Source organism: Ranitomeya imitator, chromosome 1 (assembly GCF_032444005.1).
Source record: "Ranitomeya imitator isolate aRanImi1 chromosome 1, aRanImi1.pri, whole genome shotgun sequence".
NCBI lineage: Eukaryota > Metazoa > Chordata > Amphibia > Anura > Dendrobatidae > Ranitomeya > Ranitomeya imitator.
The window spans coordinates 256,638,590-256,660,162 of NC_091282.1; the positions used below are offsets into that span (position 1 = coordinate 256,638,590).

At 42.3% G+C, this 21,573-nt stretch overlaps 1 protein-coding gene across 1 annotated transcript in view; it reads left to right on the forward strand.

Moving 5' to 3' along the window:
- The window catches only part of DNAH10 (dynein axonemal heavy chain 10), a 255,018-nt gene that overhangs the window by 189,091 nt on the left and 44,354 nt on the right, over window positions 1-21,573 (forward strand). The window contains exons 56-63 of the mRNA XM_069755992.1: window positions 922-1,083; window positions 3,622-3,796; window positions 12,459-12,640; window positions 12,903-13,039; window positions 14,250-14,467; window positions 14,786-15,007; window positions 19,744-19,891; window positions 21,292-21,571. Of these exons, the coding sequence (XP_069612093.1) occupies window positions 922-1,083; window positions 3,622-3,796; window positions 12,459-12,640; window positions 12,903-13,039; window positions 14,250-14,467; window positions 14,786-15,007; window positions 19,744-19,891; window positions 21,292-21,571 (1,524 nt within the window). The remainder of the gene's footprint in view (window positions 1-921; window positions 1,084-3,621; window positions 3,797-12,458; window positions 12,641-12,902; window positions 13,040-14,249; window positions 14,468-14,785; window positions 15,008-19,743; window positions 19,892-21,291; window positions 21,572-21,573) is intronic.

Genomic DNA, 21,573 nt, shown 5'->3' on the forward strand with positions numbered 1-21,573 from the left:
GGGGTGTGTGGAGTCAGACACTCCTGATTCAATAAGAAGCACGGGCCTCTTAATAAAGCAATAGCATCTGGCGAGTGGTGCGCACCTCTATGTGCTGCGCACCTCTATGTGCTGCGCCACCAATCTTACTCCAGTCAGAGACAAACCTAAGATAAAACAAATCAGGCAAATACCCTGTAGTAAGGAAATCAATAATATTTGCTTATTTTGTTTTAATTAGGGTTTTGTCTGTCCACTGTTCGAATGCACACCTATGCACTGCACTTATACTAACATGCTCTGGCTCAATGTTTTGGGTTTTGTTCCAGTCTGTGAGACTGTAATAAGATTTTTCGAGTAAGGTCTGCTTACTTTGGCGGATCTGTCAAGGACTGGCATGAAAATGGCAAAAGTCACAACATTGTTTTGCAACTTTGAGTTGCGCAAAAATCTAGCAACTTTTCACAGTGTCATATGCCAGAAATCTGGAGAAAGCACTTTGATGAATATGGGTCTCTATGTTTCTAGCTGGTCTGTTTTTCAGTACATAGGTGGCTAGTGGTGATGAGCGAACGTGCTCGGATAAGGTGTTATCCGAGCATGCTCTCAGTTGCTAACAGAGTGACTTTGGTGTGCTCGATAAATACGTTCGATTCCCCGCACCTGCATGCGGATGCGAGGGCTCGAACATATTTTTCAAGCACATTGAAGTCATTCTGTTAGCACTCAAGAGCATGCTCGGATAACACCCTATCTTACCAAGTTCGTTCTTCACTCATGGTTGGTGTCTTTATCATTTGCTATATGTGCACATAAGCAGCAAAAGAACAAACAATATGGCTACATGTTCTGTATCACTTTTACAAAACTGGTTAGGGTAGATGAACAGAAAACTGTATGGAAGATATTTCCAATTTAGCAGAATGTTTTGTCCTACTGCAGCCCAATGTAAGCGATTGGAAGGAGGCCTAGACAAGCTGAAGGAAGCTGCTGTCCAATTGGCTGAACTGAACGTCAAGCTGGCAGAGCAGAAGGTGGTATTAGCAGAGAAATCGGCTGCATGTGAAGCATTACTGGATGAGATATCTGTGAACACTGCAGTAGGTGAGAAAATCACTGTAATTACAGCATATACATTTGTATTAATAGCATGTGTCTATGAATGACTCTCCCCAAATATCAAGGAATATATACAGTGGGTACAGAAAGTATTCAGACCCATTTAAATTTTTCACTCTTTGTTTTATTTGCAGCCATTTGTAAATTCAAAAAAGTTCATTTTTTTCTCATTAATGTACACTCTGCACCCCATCTTGACTGTAAAAAAAACTGAAATGTAGAAATTTTTGCAAATGTATTAAAAAAGAAAAACTGAAATATCACACGGTCATAAGTATTCAGACCCTTTGATCAGTATTGAGTAGAAGCACTCTTTTGAGCTAATACAGACATGAGTATTCTTGGGAATGATGCAACAAGTTATTCACACCTGAATTTGGGGATCCTCTGCCATTCTTCCTTGCAGATTATCTCCAGTTCTGTCAGGTTGGATGGTGAACGTTGGTGGACAGCCATTTTCAGGGCTCTCCAGAGATGCTCAATTGGGTTTAGGTCAGGGCTCTGTCTGGGCCAGTCAAGAATGGTCACAGAGTTGTTCTGAAGCCACTCCTTTGGTATTTTAGCTGTGTGCTTAGGGTCATTGTCTTGTTGGAAGGTGAACCTTCGGCCAAGTCTGAGGTCCAGAGCACTCTGGAAGAGGTTTTCATCCAGGATATCTCTGTATTTGGCCACGTTTCCTTCAATGACAACCAGTCGTTTTGTCCCTGCAGCTGAAAAACACTCCCCATAGCATGATGCTGCCACCATGTTTCACTGTTGGGATTGTATTGGGCAGATAATGAGCAGTGCCTGGTTTTGTCCACACATACCACTTAGAATTATCACCAAAAATGTCTATCTTCGTCTCATCAGACCAGAGAATCTTATTTCTCATAGTCTGGGAGTCCTTCATGTGTTTTTTTAGCAAACTCTATGTGGGCTTTTATATGCCTTGCACTGAGGAGAGGCTTCCGTTGGGTCACTCTGCCATAAAGGCCCGACTGGTGGAGGGCTGCAGTGATAGTTGACTTTGTGGAACTTTCTCCCATCTCCCTACTGCATCTCTGGAGCTCAGCCACAGTGATCTTGAGTTCTTCTTTACCTCTCACCAAGGCTCTTCTCCCACGATTGCTCAGTTTGGTTGGACGGCCAGGTTTAGGAAGACTTCTGGTGGTCCCAAACTTCTTCCATGTAAGGATTATGGAAGCCACTGTGCTCTTAGGAACTTTGTGTCTAGCAGAAATTCTGTAGTAACCTTGGCCAGATCTGTGCCTTGCCACAATTCTGTCTCTGATTTCCTTGGCCAGTTCCTTTGACCTCATGATTCTTATTTGGTCTGACATGCACTGTGAGCTGTGAGGTCTTATATAGACAGGTGTGTGCCTTTCCAAATCAAGTCCTATCACTTTAATTAAACATAGCTGGACTCCAATGTAGAACCATCTCAAGGAGGATCACAAGGAAATGGACAGCATGTGACTTAAATATGAGTTTCTGAGCAAAGGGTCTGAATACTTATGACCATGTGATATTTCAGATTTTATTTTGTAATAAATTTGAAAAAATTACTACATTTCTTTTTTTTCAGTCAAGATGGGGTGCAGAATGTACATTAATGAGAAAAAACTGAACTTTTTTGAATTTACCAAATGGCTGCAATGAAACAAAGAGTGAAAAATTTAAAGGGGTCTGAATACTTTACATACCCACTGTACAATGGAGGATTAAGGAAATAAAGCATCTGCGACGACTCAAACATAATCTCCAAGCAAGCCCAAAATACTCGGAGACCATCCGAGTATGCTCGGAAATCTCGAGTAATGAGCACACTCGCTCATCACTACATCCTACACCATAATTCTGCGAGTTGGACCTGTGGGACATACAATTGTAAAGGTCTCTTCATTGCATTGCTCAAGCAGTCTCCAGACCAATCTCCTGCTATTATTGCATCTAAGGCTAAAGCGGGACTCTTTGCTGAAGATATACATCTATTCTAGCCTAAATTGCCATTTTTCTCTGCACCTTGATAGTCTTTGAGAATGGTGGCGTGAGGTCAGTGGACAGCTGTAGCTGGAAATCTGACTCAGTGTTGATGGTTTGTGCAGACTGTTTGACACTTGGTGGGTGACATCCAATTTCACTTCCAGTACAGTATAGATCAATCATGGAACCAGTGGCATGGCTGTTTGTCCATAGTGTCCCAGAAGCTGTTTTTCAACATGACAACGCCAAGCTGCATGTTGCTCGTGATGCTTTTAGTAGCCTGCGTGGCCTACACATTCTACCATTGGCATTCAACATCTCTGGATTTGTCTCCCATTGAGCACATCTGGGATGCTATGGGTCGGCAATTGCAAAGGAAGCTGCCAGAAGCTGACCTTGATGATTTCTATGCCGAGTTCATTAAGCGTTGAAGAACTTTTATGAGACAACTATTAATAACCTCAATGATTGCATGCCAAGGTGTGGACACTAAGTCATCTTTAAAAGAGAAAAGACAGCAAAATTTAAAAAAATAACATTGTTTATTTAAAATTACAGCGGAGGAGAAAAGAAAGCTTGCGGAGGAGAAAGCAGCAGAAATAGAGGAGCAAAATAAGGTTATTGCTGTAGAAAAGCAGGAGGCAGAAAGCGCTCTGGCCGAAGCCTTGCCTATACTGGAGGCTGCAAAGCTGGAACTGCAGAAGTTGGACAAGTCAGATGTAACTGAGATTAGGTAGGTCGCACTGATGTAGCATCATATATCATATACAGTATATGTGTTGTTGCTAATAATACAAAAGTACATTATATATACCCCACAATGGTACCATCAAAAATTCAAGTTGTCCTGAAAAAACAGCTTTTATGTAGCAATAACAGACACAAATAGGACGCTAAGGATCTGGGAGCGCAGTGATAAAGAGCTGGAAACTCTTTGAAGCCAAAAATAGTAGTAACTAAAAATGATGGTAAACATGGAATAAAGCATGACAAATAATTAGCAGATATTTAAAAACATCAGTGCTAAGGATGCTACTGTGCATAGTTGCATATCGTGTTTTTATTTGTATTTTTTTTACTCAGGCAAAAAAGGTTTTAAAGGGCATTTGCCATTGTAATATGACCTATTTCTCAAGTCAGGCCTGTGGAGATGACATCTCGTTATCATCACAGCCAGTATTGCCATGAAAGATATCACCTATATGTAGATAACAGAGCAGCACACAATTCACAATAGGTGATGTCACAGCTCACCTCCTCCCCATCCCTGCACAGCCATTTCTGCACAGATCACTGAGAATGTCTAGAAAACCCTTCAATAAAAGTCAGCTTCAGGCCGGGGTCCCATTAGCGTATGGTATCTGATGATTCTGAACTGAATGTAAAGCTAGCTGAGCAGAAACACGGGGCAGAGTACAATCCGATTCATTATCATATAGTACTCGTCCGATCAGGGCCGGCGTCAGCACCCGGCGCACCCGGGCAAATGCCGGGGCCCTGGCGAGATGGGGGGCCCATTTATGGTAGCGTACAAGTACTTCTGTACACACACATGCGCGAGTCCTGGGGCCCCGCAGCCGGAATTCATCCCTGCTGTGTGTGACTCTTACATACACGGTGACAGTCATTCACGAAGAGAGTCACTTCCGGGCCGGCGGTCATCTGTCCCTGTCACTTCCGGTCGGGTGAGTGAGAGTGTCTACTCTAGAGCTCGTCATCCAAGCAAGAGCTCAGAGAAGACCGTCCAGGACAGGTCCAGCAGCACTGCAGCGCCAAGCAGAACACGAGCAGCAGCTGCAGTCAGGTCACGGTGCACGGTCGGTCCCTGTGTCCACAACGGGGGGCAGCGACGCCGCGTGAAGCAGTGAGTCTCAGTGAGTGAGTCTTCGTTCGGTCCCAATGCATTGCGGGGGCGGGGAGATGCAGCCTGCTGAAACTGGGAGCCGACTCCTGAGGACAAGGTACGAGTACGACCTGTACAGGCGGCGGGAGTGGATCATGGTCTCAGACTCTGCAACTTGCAAGACAGACAGTACTGTCTGGGACTTGTGTGCAGCTACAATATGGTATGTTAGCGATGCTGGCTGGGACTTGTAGTCATAGACTACTGTTACTGTATATACTAAATAACTGGCTGTGTTATATACTACGTGAGCGGTGTTATATACTGCGCGGGCTGTGTTATATACTGCGTGGGCTGTGTTATATACTGCGCGGGCTGTGTTATATACTGCGCCGGCTGTGTTATATACTGCGCCGGCTGTGTTATATACTGCGTGGGCTGTGTTATATACTGCGTGGCCTGTGTTATATACTGCGCGGGCTGTGTTATATACTGCGCGGGCTGTGTTATATACTGCGCGAGCTGTGTTATATACTGCGCGGGCTGTGTTATATACTGCGCGGGCTGTGTTATATACTGCGTGGGCTGTGTTATATACTGCACGGGCTGTGTTATATACTGCGCGGGCTGTGTTATATACTATATGGGCTGTTATATGCTACGTGGGAAGTGCTATATACTATGTGGCTGTGTTATATACTACATGGCTGTGCTATATGCGATCATGAATCGTGGTATGTGTGAAAGGGGGGCCCACTGAGACTCTTTCGCCCGGGGCCCTCAAAAACATGGAGCCGGCCCTGCGTCCGATTGTATCGCAGGTGGGGAATGAGCACTTATACTACAGGTTCTTATTGTATGTCTATATGCTGTAAAACATGTTTTACCTCTGAACAGGGCCGGCTCCAGGTTTTTGAGGGCCCCGGGCAAACGAGTCTCAGTGGGCCCCCATCCTTTAACACATACCGCAATTCATGATGCACAGATAAGAATCAGCCCACGCCACGCAGTATATAACACACTAACACAGCCCACGCAGTATATAACACAGCCCACGCATGCAGTATATAGCACAGCCCACGCATGCAGTATATAACCCACAGCCCACGCACGCAGTATATAACCCACAGCCCACGCACGCAGTATATAACACACAGCACACGCACGCAGTATATAACACACAGCCCACGCACGCAGTATATGACACACAGCCCACGCACGCAGTATATACCACACAGCCCACGCACGCAGTATATAACACACAGCCCACGCACGCAGTACATAACACACAGCCCACGCATGCAGTATATAACACACAGCCCACGCACGCAGTATATAACACACAGCCCACGCACGCAGTATATAACACACAGCCCACGCACACAGTATATAACACAGCCCACGCACACAGTATATAACACACAGCCCACGCACGCTGCGTGCGTGGTCTGTGTGTTATATACTGTGTGCGTGGGCTGTGTGTCATAATAACACACAGCCCACGCACACAGTATATAACACAACACAGCACAGCCCCGTGACGTAGTATATAACCGCGGCAACACCTAAAATGGGTGACACTGTCTGAGATCAGATTTGGAAAGTAAAATGGTCAGTCACGCAGCAGACCCAGGCTCAGTCAGCAGCAGGCTGCCTGCATCCCATTCCGATTCATTCCCCTCCCCAGCCCCCGCAATGCGCAGCGTTGGGGTCGGGGACCATCACCGAAGACGAGCCACTCACTCACAGTCACTGCTGCTAGCCTTCGCCGGCCCGTCGCCCTCATTGTGGACACACAGGAGAGGGCACCGACCGTGCACCTCCTCACTCACTGCAGCTGCTGCTCGTCTTCTCCTGCTTGGCGCTGCTAGACCTGTCCTCTTGTCCTGGATGGTGGCTCTGTCTTCTTGCTCTTACGATGACAAGCCGACCGGAAGTAACAGGACGGATGACCCAGCGCCGCCCGGAAGTGACTCTCTCTGTATTGTGTATCCATGGTGACGGGCCGGCGGAGGTGAGTATTGCTGCTATTGCAGCTGCGCAGCGCCAGACGCCAGCGAAACGGCTCAGACAGAGCTCTGTTGTCTGCCCCCTGCTGCCGAGGTGCCACCGGGCGCCGGCGATGATGAGGGATTTGATTTGATCACTGTACACACACAGCAGCGATGTAGACAGTGACAGTGTGTACTACCATAAATGGGCCCCCCGTCTCGCCAGGGCCCCGGCATTTGCCCGAGTACGCCGGGTGCTGACGCCGGCCCTGCCTCTGAATGCTATTAGCAGTAGGCAAAATGGCTGTCCCTATAATCATGTACAGAAAATAGTATAAAATCTAAACTAAAAATCAGAATGCCTACATAGTCTGACAGTCAGTAGTGATTGGACAGTACAAGGGATCGCTCACACTGGCATATAACATGGCCAAGTGCTATCTACTGTTTTATCGGATAGCACTCAACCCAATGTTATACTATGGGAAAGTGCAGATCTGCAATTTTTTTCTCATTCTGATTCGGCATGAGAAAACAATCACTACAGGTGCATGCAATGATCGAATCACACACACACCCATACAAGTCTGTGGGTGCAAGTGAAACATCAGACTGCATCTGAGTCCAGTCTAATATCCACAGACACAGAGACAATGGATTTTTTTGAGCAGTGTATATTTAACCCCTTAGTGACCACCAATACATCTTTTTACTGACCTGAGACATAAGAAAATAACATCACCTGATGGGTAAAGATGCATTAGCTGTACACTATAGCTAATACCCTGCCTCATCAGCCACAATCGGTGTTGGCAAAAACCATGGCCATATAACCACTTAGCTGCTGCTAATAGTGACAACAGCAAGAAAATTGTTCAAAGAGTGTAGGGGCTCTCTCTTTAACCCCGTGGGCACCCTGAGACCACAATTGTGTGGTCCTGATGGTCTCCTTGGTAATCCATTGCAAAATATTGGCCTTAGAGTATGTCAGCTGTAGTGGCTTAATTAGATGATAGCAACATTTTAATAGTAAAAATAAAAATTTTCATTCCTGTCATTCAAATTTGTGTTAATTTCTCAAAAGCATCTGAAGGGTTAATAATCTACTTGTCTGCAGTTTTGAATTGTTGAATGGCACTTTTTTTTTAAATGGTATCACTTTAGGATTTTTTTTCCAACATATAGGTTCTTTGAAGTCACTGTGATATTGAGTAGGTCTCTAAAAAAAGTTTTGTAAATTTCCTTGAAAAAATGAAAAATTCACTGAAGCCAATGTCCCCTGTAACAGAATTAAAATAATAAGCAACCGTATTCCTCACCTGTCCACTGAGATGATAATAATTAATTTGTCCCACTACACGTCTAGCTCTGCTACATCTAGTTGGCAGGCTGCATTGTTGCATGATGCGACTATACAGCCTGCCATCCAGCAGAGACACTGAGCTGTGCGTGCTTGTTCAGCTCAGTGTCTCATGGTGAGCTCCTTTCAACTCATAGATTAACATTGGCCAGAGTGCAATCCAATTTTTCATCGGATTGCACTCGTCCGTTTTCCTTGCAGATGACTATGAGCCCTTTGCCTGTGAGTTGGATCCTTCCTTAGATCATCAGCTGTTTACTAGTGATGAGTGAACGTGCTTGGATTCCCTTTATTTCAAAATATGTATTTAATAGAAGATTCCATACATAATATTTGTAAGGTTTTGCATTTGTGTCTTATTATTCTAGAAATTATGTGTGCGGTATATACAGATATTTTTTACAGCTATTGTGCCTTGAAGAAGTATTCATACCCTGTGAAATTTTCCACATTTTTTCACATTACACTCACAAATTTAAATGTATTTTATTGGGATTTTATGTGCTATACTGGCACAAAGTAGCAAGTATTTGTGAAGTGTAAAGGAAATGATACACGGTTTTCTAATTATTTTATAAATCTGAGAATTGTTATGTCCATTTGTATTCAGCCCCACCTGAGTCAATACTTTGTAGGACCACCTTTCGCTGCAATTACTGCTCCATGTCTTTTGAGGTATGTCTTTACCAGCTTTGTACATCTAGAGGTTGAAAGTTTTGACCATTCTTCTTTGCAAACTAGCTCTAGCTCGTTTTTACCAAGATGATTTAGAGTACATGTTCTAAGAAATTCCCATTAATGTCTGAGTATTTCCTGATGACCTCATTCCTATTTAATCCTGTAATACCTGATACTTTGAATAGTAGTTTCATAAGACCGCGGTTTAATAAGCAACTTTTCTGTTTTATTACTTTTTGATACTTTACAATCTCACTTCAACATACCCTTAAACTCTCATTATCACTACATCCAAATCAGGCACCATGTGTCCTCTCATTTCTCTTCCCTCAAAAAATCTCTCATCCTACCCACTTTGTTATGTAGAGCTGGTGTTTCAACTAAAGGATTAATCTGAGATTTTAGATATTACCCCTGTAGAGATGATCACCTGAAACACTGATACATGAACAAATAGGACAGTTTTCTGGGGGAATCCCTCTCGCCTAGTAGGTGTCAAACTAGAATTGCTTTTCAACTCTTCTCCCCCTTTCTTCCTTCTGTGTCAGTGTCCTGTCCAGTTATTGTCCATGTTTAATTGTAGTTGCAAGATGTTGAGTTTACTCATCTTTACTGATTATTAAGTCAAACTATGCAATATTGTTTGCTAATATTTTGAATTTTCTGATGTCATTCTGTAATTTTATTTTTTGAAAAATGTAATAAAAATTCATTGGATTGTGAGCGTCTGTGAACAGCAATTTTCAAGTCTTGCTTCAGATTCTCAGTGGGAGTTAGGCCTGAACTGTGACTGGGCCTGTCAAACACATGAGTATGCTTTGATCTAAACCATTCCGTTGTAAATCTGGCAGTATGTTTACTGTCGTTATCCTGCTAGAAGGTGAACATACTTGGAACTTATGCCCCTGTCTCAAGTCTTTTGTAGCCTCTAACAGGTTTCCCTCCAGGATTGTCCTGATTCTAACTCCATTCACCTTCCCATTATCTCTAACCAGTTTCCCTGTCCCTGCTAAAGAAAAGCATCCCCACAGCATGATACTGCCACCACCATGTTTGATGGTGGTGATGGTGTTATCAGGGTGATGTGTATGGTTAGTTTTCCACCATCAATGCATTTTGCATTTAGCCCAAAAGTTCTATTTTGACTTGACCAGAGCACCTTCTTCCACATGCTGTGTCCTCTACATGGCTTTTTGAAAACTGCAAACTCGATTTCTTATGGCTTACTCTCAAGAAGGACTTTCTTCTTCCTACTCTTTCATAAAGGCCAGATTTGTGGAGTGAACGACTAATAGCTGTACTGTGAAAAGATTCTCCTACCTGAGCTGTGGATTTCTGGAGCTCCTCCAGAGTGCCCATGGCCATGTCGTGGTACATTTGCAATTGTGCCATACTCCTTTCATTTTTGAGTGATTTATTGGACAGTGCTCCATGAGATATTCGGAGCTTCGGCTATTTTTTTTTAAAGAAGCTAACCCGGCTTTACTCTCTTCCACAACTTTATCCCTGACCTGTCCAGTGTGTTCCTTGGTTTTCATTATTCTGTTTGATCCCTGATGTTCTCAAACAAACCTCTGAGACCTTCACAGAACAGTTGTAGTTATACTGAGAGTAATTTGCACACAGGTGGACTCAATTTTCTTATTATCTGACTTCTGGAGGCAATTGGTCACTCAAGATTTTCAGGGCTGAATACAAATACACTTCACAATTTTCAGATTTATATTTTAAAAAATTAGAAAACCATTTATCATTTTGTTTACACTTCACAAACACTTGCTACTTTGTGTTGGTATATGACATAAAATCCCAATAAAATACATTTCATTTTGTGGATGTAATGTGAAAAAAATGTGAAAAAGTTCACGGGGTATGAATACTTTTTCAAGGCACTGTATGTCGTGAGTTTATTTAGAAAGGAAACCATGAACCTGTGAAGTCCTACAGCTTCTTTGTCTGGCACATGTAGGCTTCCATGACAAGAGGCCTGCCATACTGAAGAGTATTGTGGTTAAATATCACGTATACAAAAGCCATGTGTCGGATGTCCCCGTCTTTGTACTTATGAATACATCTAACTAGTGATCACTACAAGACTCCTGATGGAGCAAGGATGTATGTTTTATTGCTCAACCTAGTTGTCCCTACAGCTGTACTCCTCTACAAGAACATCAAACATGCAATGACCTCCTGTCATGTCCTGCTTCAGCTTCACAGTAATAGATGTGGTGTTTAGGAAGCATAAAAATAATATTTTATGGCAAAATAAAAAAAGTTCATAAAATGGAAGAAGATAGCATTTCCTTCTGCAGCATGCACAGCCTGTAATGTTAGGAAAAAATGCATATCATAAAAAAGTAAGAAAAGAGAAAATCATATAAAGTTGTACTATTTTGTCAATCACAAGTGTTAATAGATATTCTCTTGAGTATCCATGTCGTGGAATAAGGCTTTTCTCTTACTTCCTGCTCATCAAAGGAAGATGTAAGTACATGTCAGGACCTTTCTGATTTGGGGTGCTGTGAGTTTTTAATGTGAGTGACTACTGTGGAGTGTTAATATTTTGGTATCCATGTCTGTAAGTCATGAATGCTCCCATCAGTGTAGACCACCGGAATGAAAGCCATAGTGGCAGTTAGAGCAAGTTCAATATTTCTTCCTACTGTGCCTTTTTTGACTATTGTGTATTAGTTTTTTTTAGAATGTTTATTCTGGTTTAAAGAAGCGCTCCCACCAAAAAATGTTATCCTCCTGATATATTGCAGTCATCATATTGCTCATTTTGCCTTTCCACCCAGCTAATTCTTCTCTTTTCCATTAGGTCTATGACATCACGTGATTAAAAACTGGCTAGCTGAATCCTTCTAAGCTCTATGTAGAAACAGGTCAGTTTTCACTTTATGAATCACAATGATTCATACAGTTAATGAGAATGATTTCCGCAGGGACAAGAGACTTCCTGTCTCTACATAGAGCAGAGAAAACAGAAAAAAAAGTCAGTTTTTAATCATGTGGTGTCACAACCCTAATGGAAACGAGAAGAATTAGCTGGGTAGAAAGGCAAAATGAGCAATTGTAAGTACACAGTGCAATATAAAATGATGACTGCAATATATTAAGATGATAAAAGCTTTGGTAGGAGGGCTTCTTTAAATGAATAATTTATAGAAAATGCGAGATTACTAAAATTATGTCATGTGATCATATTAAATATATATGAGAATGTATGAAATAAATAAGATCTATGAGTGACCATGAATTAATACGTATTGTAACAAACCTCTCCATTCTATATCTATAATTTTATGAGATTGTTATCTGTGTAGTGTGCTGTCCAGTCTGTACGCTTGCTGTAATAATTGTCATGCTCTGTACATTGGATCATATGTTAGTTACAATATGTAGTTTGTTTGAGACTGAGACGTTTGCAGTGGTCTACTGTAATATCAAACACTATCTATAAAAATAAAATTCATGTTCCTTATTTATCATTATTATGATTTTTACTATTCTTACATTTAAGGACTTTTGCCAAACCACCAAGGGCAGTGCAGGTCGTCTGTGAGTGCATCTTGGTGATGAGGGGCTACAGGGAAATCAGCTGGAAAAGTGCAAAAGGAATGATGTCCGAGCCAAACTTCCTGAAAACCCTCATGGATATCGATTTTGATGCAATCACTCAGAATCAAGTGAGGACAGTCCGAGGTAACGTGCTGATATCTTGTATGTCGGAATTGTAATGTCCGTTATATATTAGATTAGCTAAGCTTTAAGCTGTGCGGAAATCAAGAGGGGTTTTTTCTGCCATGCTGGTGGACTCGAGAGATGGAGAAGAATAAAGTTCCGCTTTTTATAATATCTACGCGTTTCGAAGTAATCCAACTTCTTCCTCAGGATACAACCACAGATTTTCGCTCAGTTTTACACTGGTCAGTACACTCACTGTTATGTTGTGTGCTTTTTGTAGGATTCTTAAGAAATCTAAATGCCACATTTGAAGAGATGGAAGCCATTAGTAAAGCGGGCCTGGGAATGCTGAAGTTTGTTGATGCCGTGATGGGTTATTGTGATGTGGCCAAGGAGATTAAACCGAAACGAGAAAAGGTTCAAATGTGTTTTTGTAAAATTTTCATGAAAAGCTTCTTTAAAGATTTGTCCCATATTCCCTGTTTGTGTTCACCACTTCCCAGTCTCCCAACTACCAGGTTGATATAGGTAGCTACTCCAAAAAGAGTGATAGGAAGCAGCATCTTTCAGTAGAAACGAGCTTGTAAGCACTGTCCATGTCCGGTGTCCATGCCTGGACAGCAGCAGTCCCCATGCCAATGAGCTATAAACCAAAAAAAGAGAAAAGCAGGGATCGAAAAAGGCTGGAAGCAGAGAGAAATAACAAGTAAATTGCAAACTTGCTTATTTTTTACTGTCACCCATTCATGTCCTATTTTTTTTTTTAACATGAGAATAACCCTTTGAAGATAACGTGTCACACCACGTTTTTTTTGCCACCTGATCTGACAGCAGAATAATGTAGAGAAAGAGACCCTGTTTCCAGCGATGTGTCACTTACTGGGCTGCTTGCGGTAGTTTTCATAAAATCACTGTTTTATCAGCAGGAGGTTATCACTAGAGGATTTGTAAACTTGTTGCCAGGTAGTCCTTTATATGCATGAGCTCTATATAACCCCACCCAGCTTTCTGCCTATGCACAGTCTGCACATAAAGCTGCCAATCAATGGTGTGTGCGGAGTTTTGCAAAGCCCAGCATTCAGAGAACTGGTAGACCTGCAGCAGATAAAACACTGATTTTAACAAAACTTGCAGCTCAGTAAGTGACTCATCACTGGAATCAGGATATCTGTCCCTACATCATGCTGCTATTTGATGGGGTATCAAAAATTTGGTGACAGATTACCTTTAATTTTTATCCATTATATAGCTCCAAGAGATTACATGATGCTGTCTTGGTGTGGTTCATACTCGGGAACACGGTGCAGCAAGGATACAGTGCTAACAATGATGCACAGTACTGCCTGTTAAGTGTAGCTACTGTCTTGCAAGATTCATTTTATAAAGACTTTTGTAAGGACTTTATCACAGGATTTTTCAAAACTGAAAAATACCCAACAGGATTTTCAGGTTGCCTTTTTTTGAAATTCCAGTAAAGTATGGGCTCTACCGATATATTGTCGGTGGGACTTTCAGATACTCTCCTAAGGTTAAGAAGAAGAGGAAAAAAGGATATTTTTTAATTAAATTCTCTCAGCATTTTCCATAATCAGAAAATTTTTGAGAAGAAATGACTTCTGTATTGCAGGTAGCAAAACTGGAACGTAACTATCACATGAGCAAACGTGAGCTGGAAAGGATCCAAGCTGAGTTAGCCGCCATACAAGCGGAATTGAAAACCCTCGGCGAACGGTACGAAGCAGCCATAACGGAGAAGCAGAAACTTCAAGAGGAGGCCGAAATTATGGAGCGCAGACTGATCGCAGCGGATAAGCTGATCTCTGGTTTGGGATCCGAGAATATAAGGTAAGTTTATAGACATGTCTTATAAGCAGAGTATGGTCTTCATCATCCATTGGTCTGTTTCTGTGACAATTGGGGTGTTAGACAGAATTGCCAAGATGTTGTACAGATATACTGTATAATTGTGTGTGTCCTTGTACATATTTGCTTTCCTCCTACTTTTTTATACTGGCTTAGTGTAATTTTAGAATTATACTGAGACAGAATATTTCAGAGACCACGTCATAAACCCCCCCAGCTTAAATAAAGGAATGAAATAGATTTCAAAACTATAGTAGATATTCTAAAATTAAAATACAAGTACAATACTTTTGCTTTAAGGTGGACTAAGGATTTGGAAGAGTTGAAGGAGAGAAGAGTGAAGTTGCTCGGAGACTGTCTGCTCTGTTCAGCATTTCTCAGCTATGAAGGAGCCTTCAACTGGGAATTTCGGAAAGAGATGGTATACACAGACTGGCAGCAGGACATAGTGGGTCGTGAAATTCCTCTTAGTCATCCATTTCGGGTGGAGACTCTGCTCACCGATGATGTTGAAGTTAGCAGGTAGTCCACCTTTCTTTCTACATACAGTCTGCAATTGAAGGCTGAAAAATATAAATGATGGAATTGTAGGATAAACTCTTTCTGTCTGTGTAAGGCTACGTTCACATTTGCAAAACGCATGCAAAAACGCATTGTTTTGTGACGCATGCGTCCATTTTTGGCTTGATTTTGGACTCAAAAAAATGCAACATGCAGCGTCCTCTGCGCCCTGACGCTTGCGCCAAAAATGACGCATGCGTCACAAAACGCAAGACAACGCATGTCCATGCGCCCCCATGTTAAATATAGGGGCGCATGACGCATGCGTCGCCGCGGCTGCGCCCGACGCAACGCAAATGTGAACGTAACCTAAGCTATGTATAAGGTTTGCACTTGATTTTGAGGGTTTTTTTCTGCACAACTTATAAAAAAATCATTTTTTGCAGACACGTTAAAAAAAAACAATTGAATTTTTAAGATAAATGATGTGTCTACAGCTACAATACAGATATAAAGAAATTTGCAACATCTACTGTAAACTGTAAAATTATCATAATTACAATCACATAATCTGGAAAAAAAAACACACACACCCAACACATTTTTTTTTTTTTACAGAAAAGTGTCCTATTTTTACAGACTGCTCTGGAATTTCTGGATGGTTGACAACCCTGATTGTGGATATGTACTTGATACTTAATTTGCTGTCATTGTTTAGCTGTTGTATAGGTCTCATTGATGTTGGAATACAAAGTCATTAACAGGAAGATGAAAAATCCTGCATATTAAGTGAAAAGTTCATGATCCGTCCTCCATGCATTATTTTGCAAGGATCATTTACTCCTTTTCTAACATGAACCATTGAGATGCTTGATTTTATTGTATGGTTTGAATCCGCTCTACTAGTTAATATTGTTATTATTTATTATTATAGCGCCATTTATTCCATGCCGTTTTACATGTGAAAAGGGGTATACGTAACAAAAAAAGTACAATAATCTTGAAAAATATGAGTCACCGAATGGTACAAGAGGAGAGAGGAGCCTGTGAGGGCTCACAATCTACAAGGGATGGGTGAGGATACAGTAGGTGACGGCAGAGGTTGTCATTCAGCAGTATGGTAAAACTAGAGTTACTGGAGGTTGTAGGCTTGTTGGAAGAGGTAGGTCTTCAGGTTCCTTTTGAAGGATTCCATGGTAGGCGAGTGTCTAATATGTTGGAATAGAGAGTTCCAGAGTAGGGGTGATGCATGGGAAAAATCTTGTATGCAATTGTGGGAAGAGGAGGTGAGAGGGAAGTAGAGAAGGGGATCTTGTGAGTATTTGAGGTTGCGTGGAGATAAGTAGCGGGAGACTAGATCACAGATGTATGGAGAAGACAGGTTGTGAATGGCTTTGTATGCCATGTTTGAACTGGAGTCTCTGGGCAATGGGGAGCCAGTGAAGAGATTGAAAAAGAGGAGAGGCCAGGGAATAGCGGGGGATTAGTCAGGTAGCAGAGTATAGGATAGATTGGAGGGGTGTGAAAGTGTTAGAGGTGAGGCCATAAAGCAGGAGGTTGCAGTAGTTGAGGCGGGAGATGATATGGGCATGCACTAGTATTTTTGCAGATTCTTGGTTGAGGAATGTGTGGATCCGGGAGTTTGCAGGAAGTGGAAAGGGCTTGGGTGTGTGGTTTGATGGAGAGATCAGAGTCAAGGATTGCCCCGAGGCAGCAAGCTTGCTGACTTGGGGAGAAGAGAGGGCAACCATTTGACTTTGATGGATAGGTCTGTTGTTGGGAAGGGGGAGCTTGAGTGAGATGGTGGAAAGATGATGAATTCTGTTTTTTCCATGTTATATTTCAGAAATCTAGCAGAGAAGAAAGATGACATAGTTGACAGACATTGTGGGATTCTGGTTAGTAAGGAGATGATATTGGGTCCAGAGAGGTAGATCTATGTGTCATCAGCATAGTGGTGATACTGAAAGCTGTGGGATTCTGTGAGCTGTCCCAGGCTGAAGGTGTAGATGTAGAAGAGCAGGAGTCCTAGAACTGAACCTTGGGGAACACCAACAGATTGGGGCGAGATCAGGAGGTGGTGTGTGAGTGGGAGGCGCTGAATGTCCGGTCTGTCAGGTATGAGGAAATCCAAGATAGGGTCAGGTCTGTGATGCAAAGAGATGAGAGAATCTGTAGTAAGAGAGTGTGGTCCACTGTGTCGAAGGCAGATGACTGGTCCAGGAGGAGGAGGACAGACTAGTGTTGCTTGGATTTGGCAGTTAGCATTCGTTGGTGACTTTAATTTAGGCAGGTTCAGTGGAATGATGAGGTCGGAAGCCAGATTGTAAGCGGTCGAAGAGGGAGTGGGAGGAGAGGTGGGAGCACAGTTCAAAACGGAAGTGTTGTACCAGTAGTTTTGAGGCATAGGGGAGAAGTGATATAAAACGATAGTTAGACAGGATGGTCAAGGAATGGCTTTTTGAGGATGGGTGTGATTGAGGAATGTTTGAAGCATGAGGGGAAGACATCAGTTCTTGGTGACAGGTTGAAGAGATGGGTTAGGGTAGGGATGAAGACTGTGGTGAGGTTTGGGATGAGGTGGGATGGTATCAGGTCCAGTGCACAGGTAGTGAGATGTGATTTGGAGAGTAAAGAGCAAAGTTGATATTCTGTAATGGTTGAGAAACTTCTTTTGGAGGAGCAGGGCTGAGTAGTTATGAGGAGGGGATATGGAGACTTTGATTGATGTTGTCAATCTTTTGATTGAAGAATGAGACAAAGCCTTCAGCTTATTTTAGGGGAGGAGGTGCTGTAGATGGAGGAGAGAATTGAAAGTGTTGAATAGCTGTTTAGGGTTGTGAGACAGGGAGGATATGAGATGAGAACTATGTTTGTTTTGTTGCAATGGGTGTGGACTTGAAAGTAATGAGCGACTGTTTGAAGACGATGAAGTGCTTATTGGAATGGGATTGTTTCCATCTCCTCTCAACAACCCTGGAAGAAGATGAAGGAGATGGAGTTCTTTAGTCAGGCTGGTGTGCCAGGGTTGCCTGTTGATTGTGCGAGCTGTGATATGTGTGAGGGGGGCAACCGATTCGAGAGCTGCAGCTGTTGTGGTATTATATAAAGCGGCAGCAGCATCTTAAGTCTGTAAGAGGGAGAAGCAATTCAGAAAGTGAGTGTATGTCGAGGTGTTTGAGATTTCTGCAAAGGTGTACAAGTTTATGGAGTGGGGATTGTGCACCTGGAGAGGAGAGAGAAGAGAATGTAAGTAGGTTGTGGTCAGAGAGGTGAGTTAGAGAGGTTAGATAAGGAACAGAGGCGAGAGAAGATGAGATCCAGTGTTTGGCCCTATTTGTGAGTGGCTGCAGAAGACCATTAAGCTAGGCCGAAGGAGGAAGTGAGAGAAAGAAGCTTAGAGACAGCTGAATGGGAAGTGTCAATGGGAATGTTGAAGTCACCAATGCCTATAGTGGGGATGTCAGTAGAAAGGAAATTAAGTAGCCAGGTGGTGAAGTGGTTGAGGAAAGTGGTGGCTGGCCCTGGGGGCAGTAGATTACATCTGTATCGAGGTTGGAGAAGGAATAGATGCTCACAGAGTGCACCTCAAAAGAAGGGAGAGTAACAGAGGGGGCAGTGGAATTTGGGAGAAGGAGCAGTTATCCGACAGAAGAAAACCAAGTCCTCCACCATCCTTGCTGCTGGGGCATGGGGTGTGGGAAAGGTGGAATCCGCCATAACAAAGTGCAGCTGGAGAGGCTGTGTCAAAGGTAGTGAGCCAGGTTTCAGTGATGGCGAGGAAGGTAACGTTGTTAGTAATGAAAAGATCATGGATGTATGAAAGTTTGTTGCAGACAAAGCGGACACACGTTCCATAGAGCTCCTGTTAGCGGGTCTGGGGAAGCAGGGGCTAATCGAATGGGTATATGGTTAGAAGAGTTGCAGAAATTTGTGATAGATTGTGGATGGGAGGTAGAAGTGACTGTGGGGATGTGGTAAGGAGGACCAGGATTTGGAGAGATATTGCCAGCAGTGAGGAGGAGCAGAGAAAGTGTTAGGTGGGAGCTGGAGATGGCATGAGGTGGCTGTCTGTGTTTGTAGACAGAGGATTTTATATTGAGGAACAAATCTGAGGAAGAGGTGAGATGAATGGGGTAGATGAAGGGAGAGATGACCAGTTTATTACTAGGTGTAGAGATTAGAGGGGTTAGTATGAAGTGAAGGACTATTAGGGTGAGAGTGAAGACAAACCAAAACATTGTTTACTGTGACTGTGTATCCAGTTACATTCAGTGCAATTTTGGTCTAATTCATTGCAATACACTTAAGTTATGCACTTAGGTGATGCACAGGACAGAATGACATCTATGGAAATGCAGTGCTCACAATATATTTGCTAACGAATGCATTCAGGTGTGAAACAGAGGGGCGAGGCCTGTTATCATCTAATTCAGATAATTACAATTGAGCCAGATGCAGGATATAACACAGGATCAGTTAAACTGGCTGGTCATGAAGAAAAGTGGTGAGGGGGGAGGGGCGGGTAGTGCAGTGGTCAGTTTAAAAATCTACCGAGTTAAAGCATGCAGGAGAAGTAAGAGTTATCACAAAATTTGAAAAGCTGATACATATTTACCAGATAGTCTAGCTCTTTTCTACAGTAAAGGGAATGTAATAAAGCCAGAATTACTATGAGAACACATATTCAGTTTCCATCACCAAAGTAGATGACAAGACGTAATAAATACTATGCTCATTCTGTAAATTTTATGCAGATGGGGCTCAGAAGGATTACCTCCAGATGAACTCTCTATACAAAATGGTATCCTGACCACCAGGGCCAGTCGCTTCCCACTTTGCATAGATCCTCAACAGCAAGCTCTGAACTGGATCAAAAGAAAAGAAGAACGGCATAACCTTAAGGTATAACCTACCTTATCTTACTGCTAGTTACCCGTTATGTCAAATATTTTACACTTAAAGAAGCACTCCTGTCAAAATTTGTATCTTAATATGCTGCAATCATAACTGTGTACTGACAATTGCTCATTTTGCCTTTCTACCCAGCTAATTCTCCTCTTTTCTCTGCTCTGTGTAGAAACACTCCCCTTCTCCCCCTGTCATAGACTTTTGCAATGATGCATGACTTGTGCAGAGAAAAATTGACCCCCTGTTTCTACATAGAGCTTGGAAGGATTCAGCTAGTCAATTTTTAATCATGTGATGTCACAAACCTAAGGGAACAGAGAAGAATTAGCTGGGTAGAAAGGCAAAATGAGCAATTGTAAGTACACAGTGTTATATAATACTATCGCATCGGGAGTGCAGTGAAATTGACATCTGTGTATGCTTAGTGGTGCTGACAGGAGCAGCGGACATGTCTCACACCATTTGCGCTTTCTAACATATCTTACAGTTGTGGCTGTTACTGCGCATGCGTTGGAATAGTGGTGACGTTAATGCCACTTGCGCAGGCGCAGTTCGTGGCCACATCCACCTGCGCAAGTGACACTGCCTTATGGGATTTGGGGACAGCCGACGGAAGTCCCAACTGGCGATTATATATTTAGATGTTGATGATTCCAATATATCAAGGGGATCAAAACTTTGGGAATTCTTCTTCAAAGTTGGCTGAACCAGTCAATTTGTCTGAATTATCTGATGTCTAAAAAAAACCCTCAACTTCTGCCCTTTGCTTTAATTTTTTTTGCATATAAACCACCAACAGAGTTGTATTGTAGTGGCTTCTTCCAGATGACAGAGCCAATCATTCATGTGTACAGGGGTGGGGGGAGTCATGAAAGATAGGTGTCAGCCCCCATTTCTATCAAGGACAATAGATAGTTCTGATGAGGGCTGTTTTTTCTTTTGAAATGACCAGTGAGCCAGCCCCCTTCAGTCAAAGCTCTGGTCACACTTTGACATAGAATCCACTCAGAAACTGGAGCTGCTGGGGCCAAGAAGCAATGATGAAAGGGAAGGACTGGTGGAGCTTTGCAGAAAAGTTAGAAAGTTATGTAGAATTTCATAAATCACAAATTTAAATATATATTTTTTTAGTTGACAACCCCATTAATGCGTTAATTTCTTTTTACTGTGCATGCTGAAATGTAGAAAAAACGGATTTATTTTGTATTACATTGATAAAACATGTCTGTAGTACACACTTTATGTAATTTAAACTAAATTCCGCAGAAGGAAATATATTGGGTAATTCCGGTAGTTTGTATTTGATGTTCTCATCTGTCCCGTCTTTCTTAATGGATTATACTACTGAGTGCAATGCAACAATAAAAAATTATTGATATTTTTTTTCTTTCCAGATTTCCTCTTTTAATGACCCTGATTTCTTAAAACAATTAGAAATGGCTATTAAGTATGGCTTTCCCTTCCTCTTTCAAGACGTTGATGAATATATTGACCCTGTAATTGACAACGTTTTAGAGAAAAATATCAAAGGTGCCCAAGGTCGTCAGTTTATCATCCTAGGAGATAAAGAGGTCGATTATGATCCCAACTTCAAACTGTACCTGAATACGAAACTGGCAAATCCTAAGTATTCTCCTTCAGTGTTTGGTAAAGCCATGGTCATAAATTATACAGGT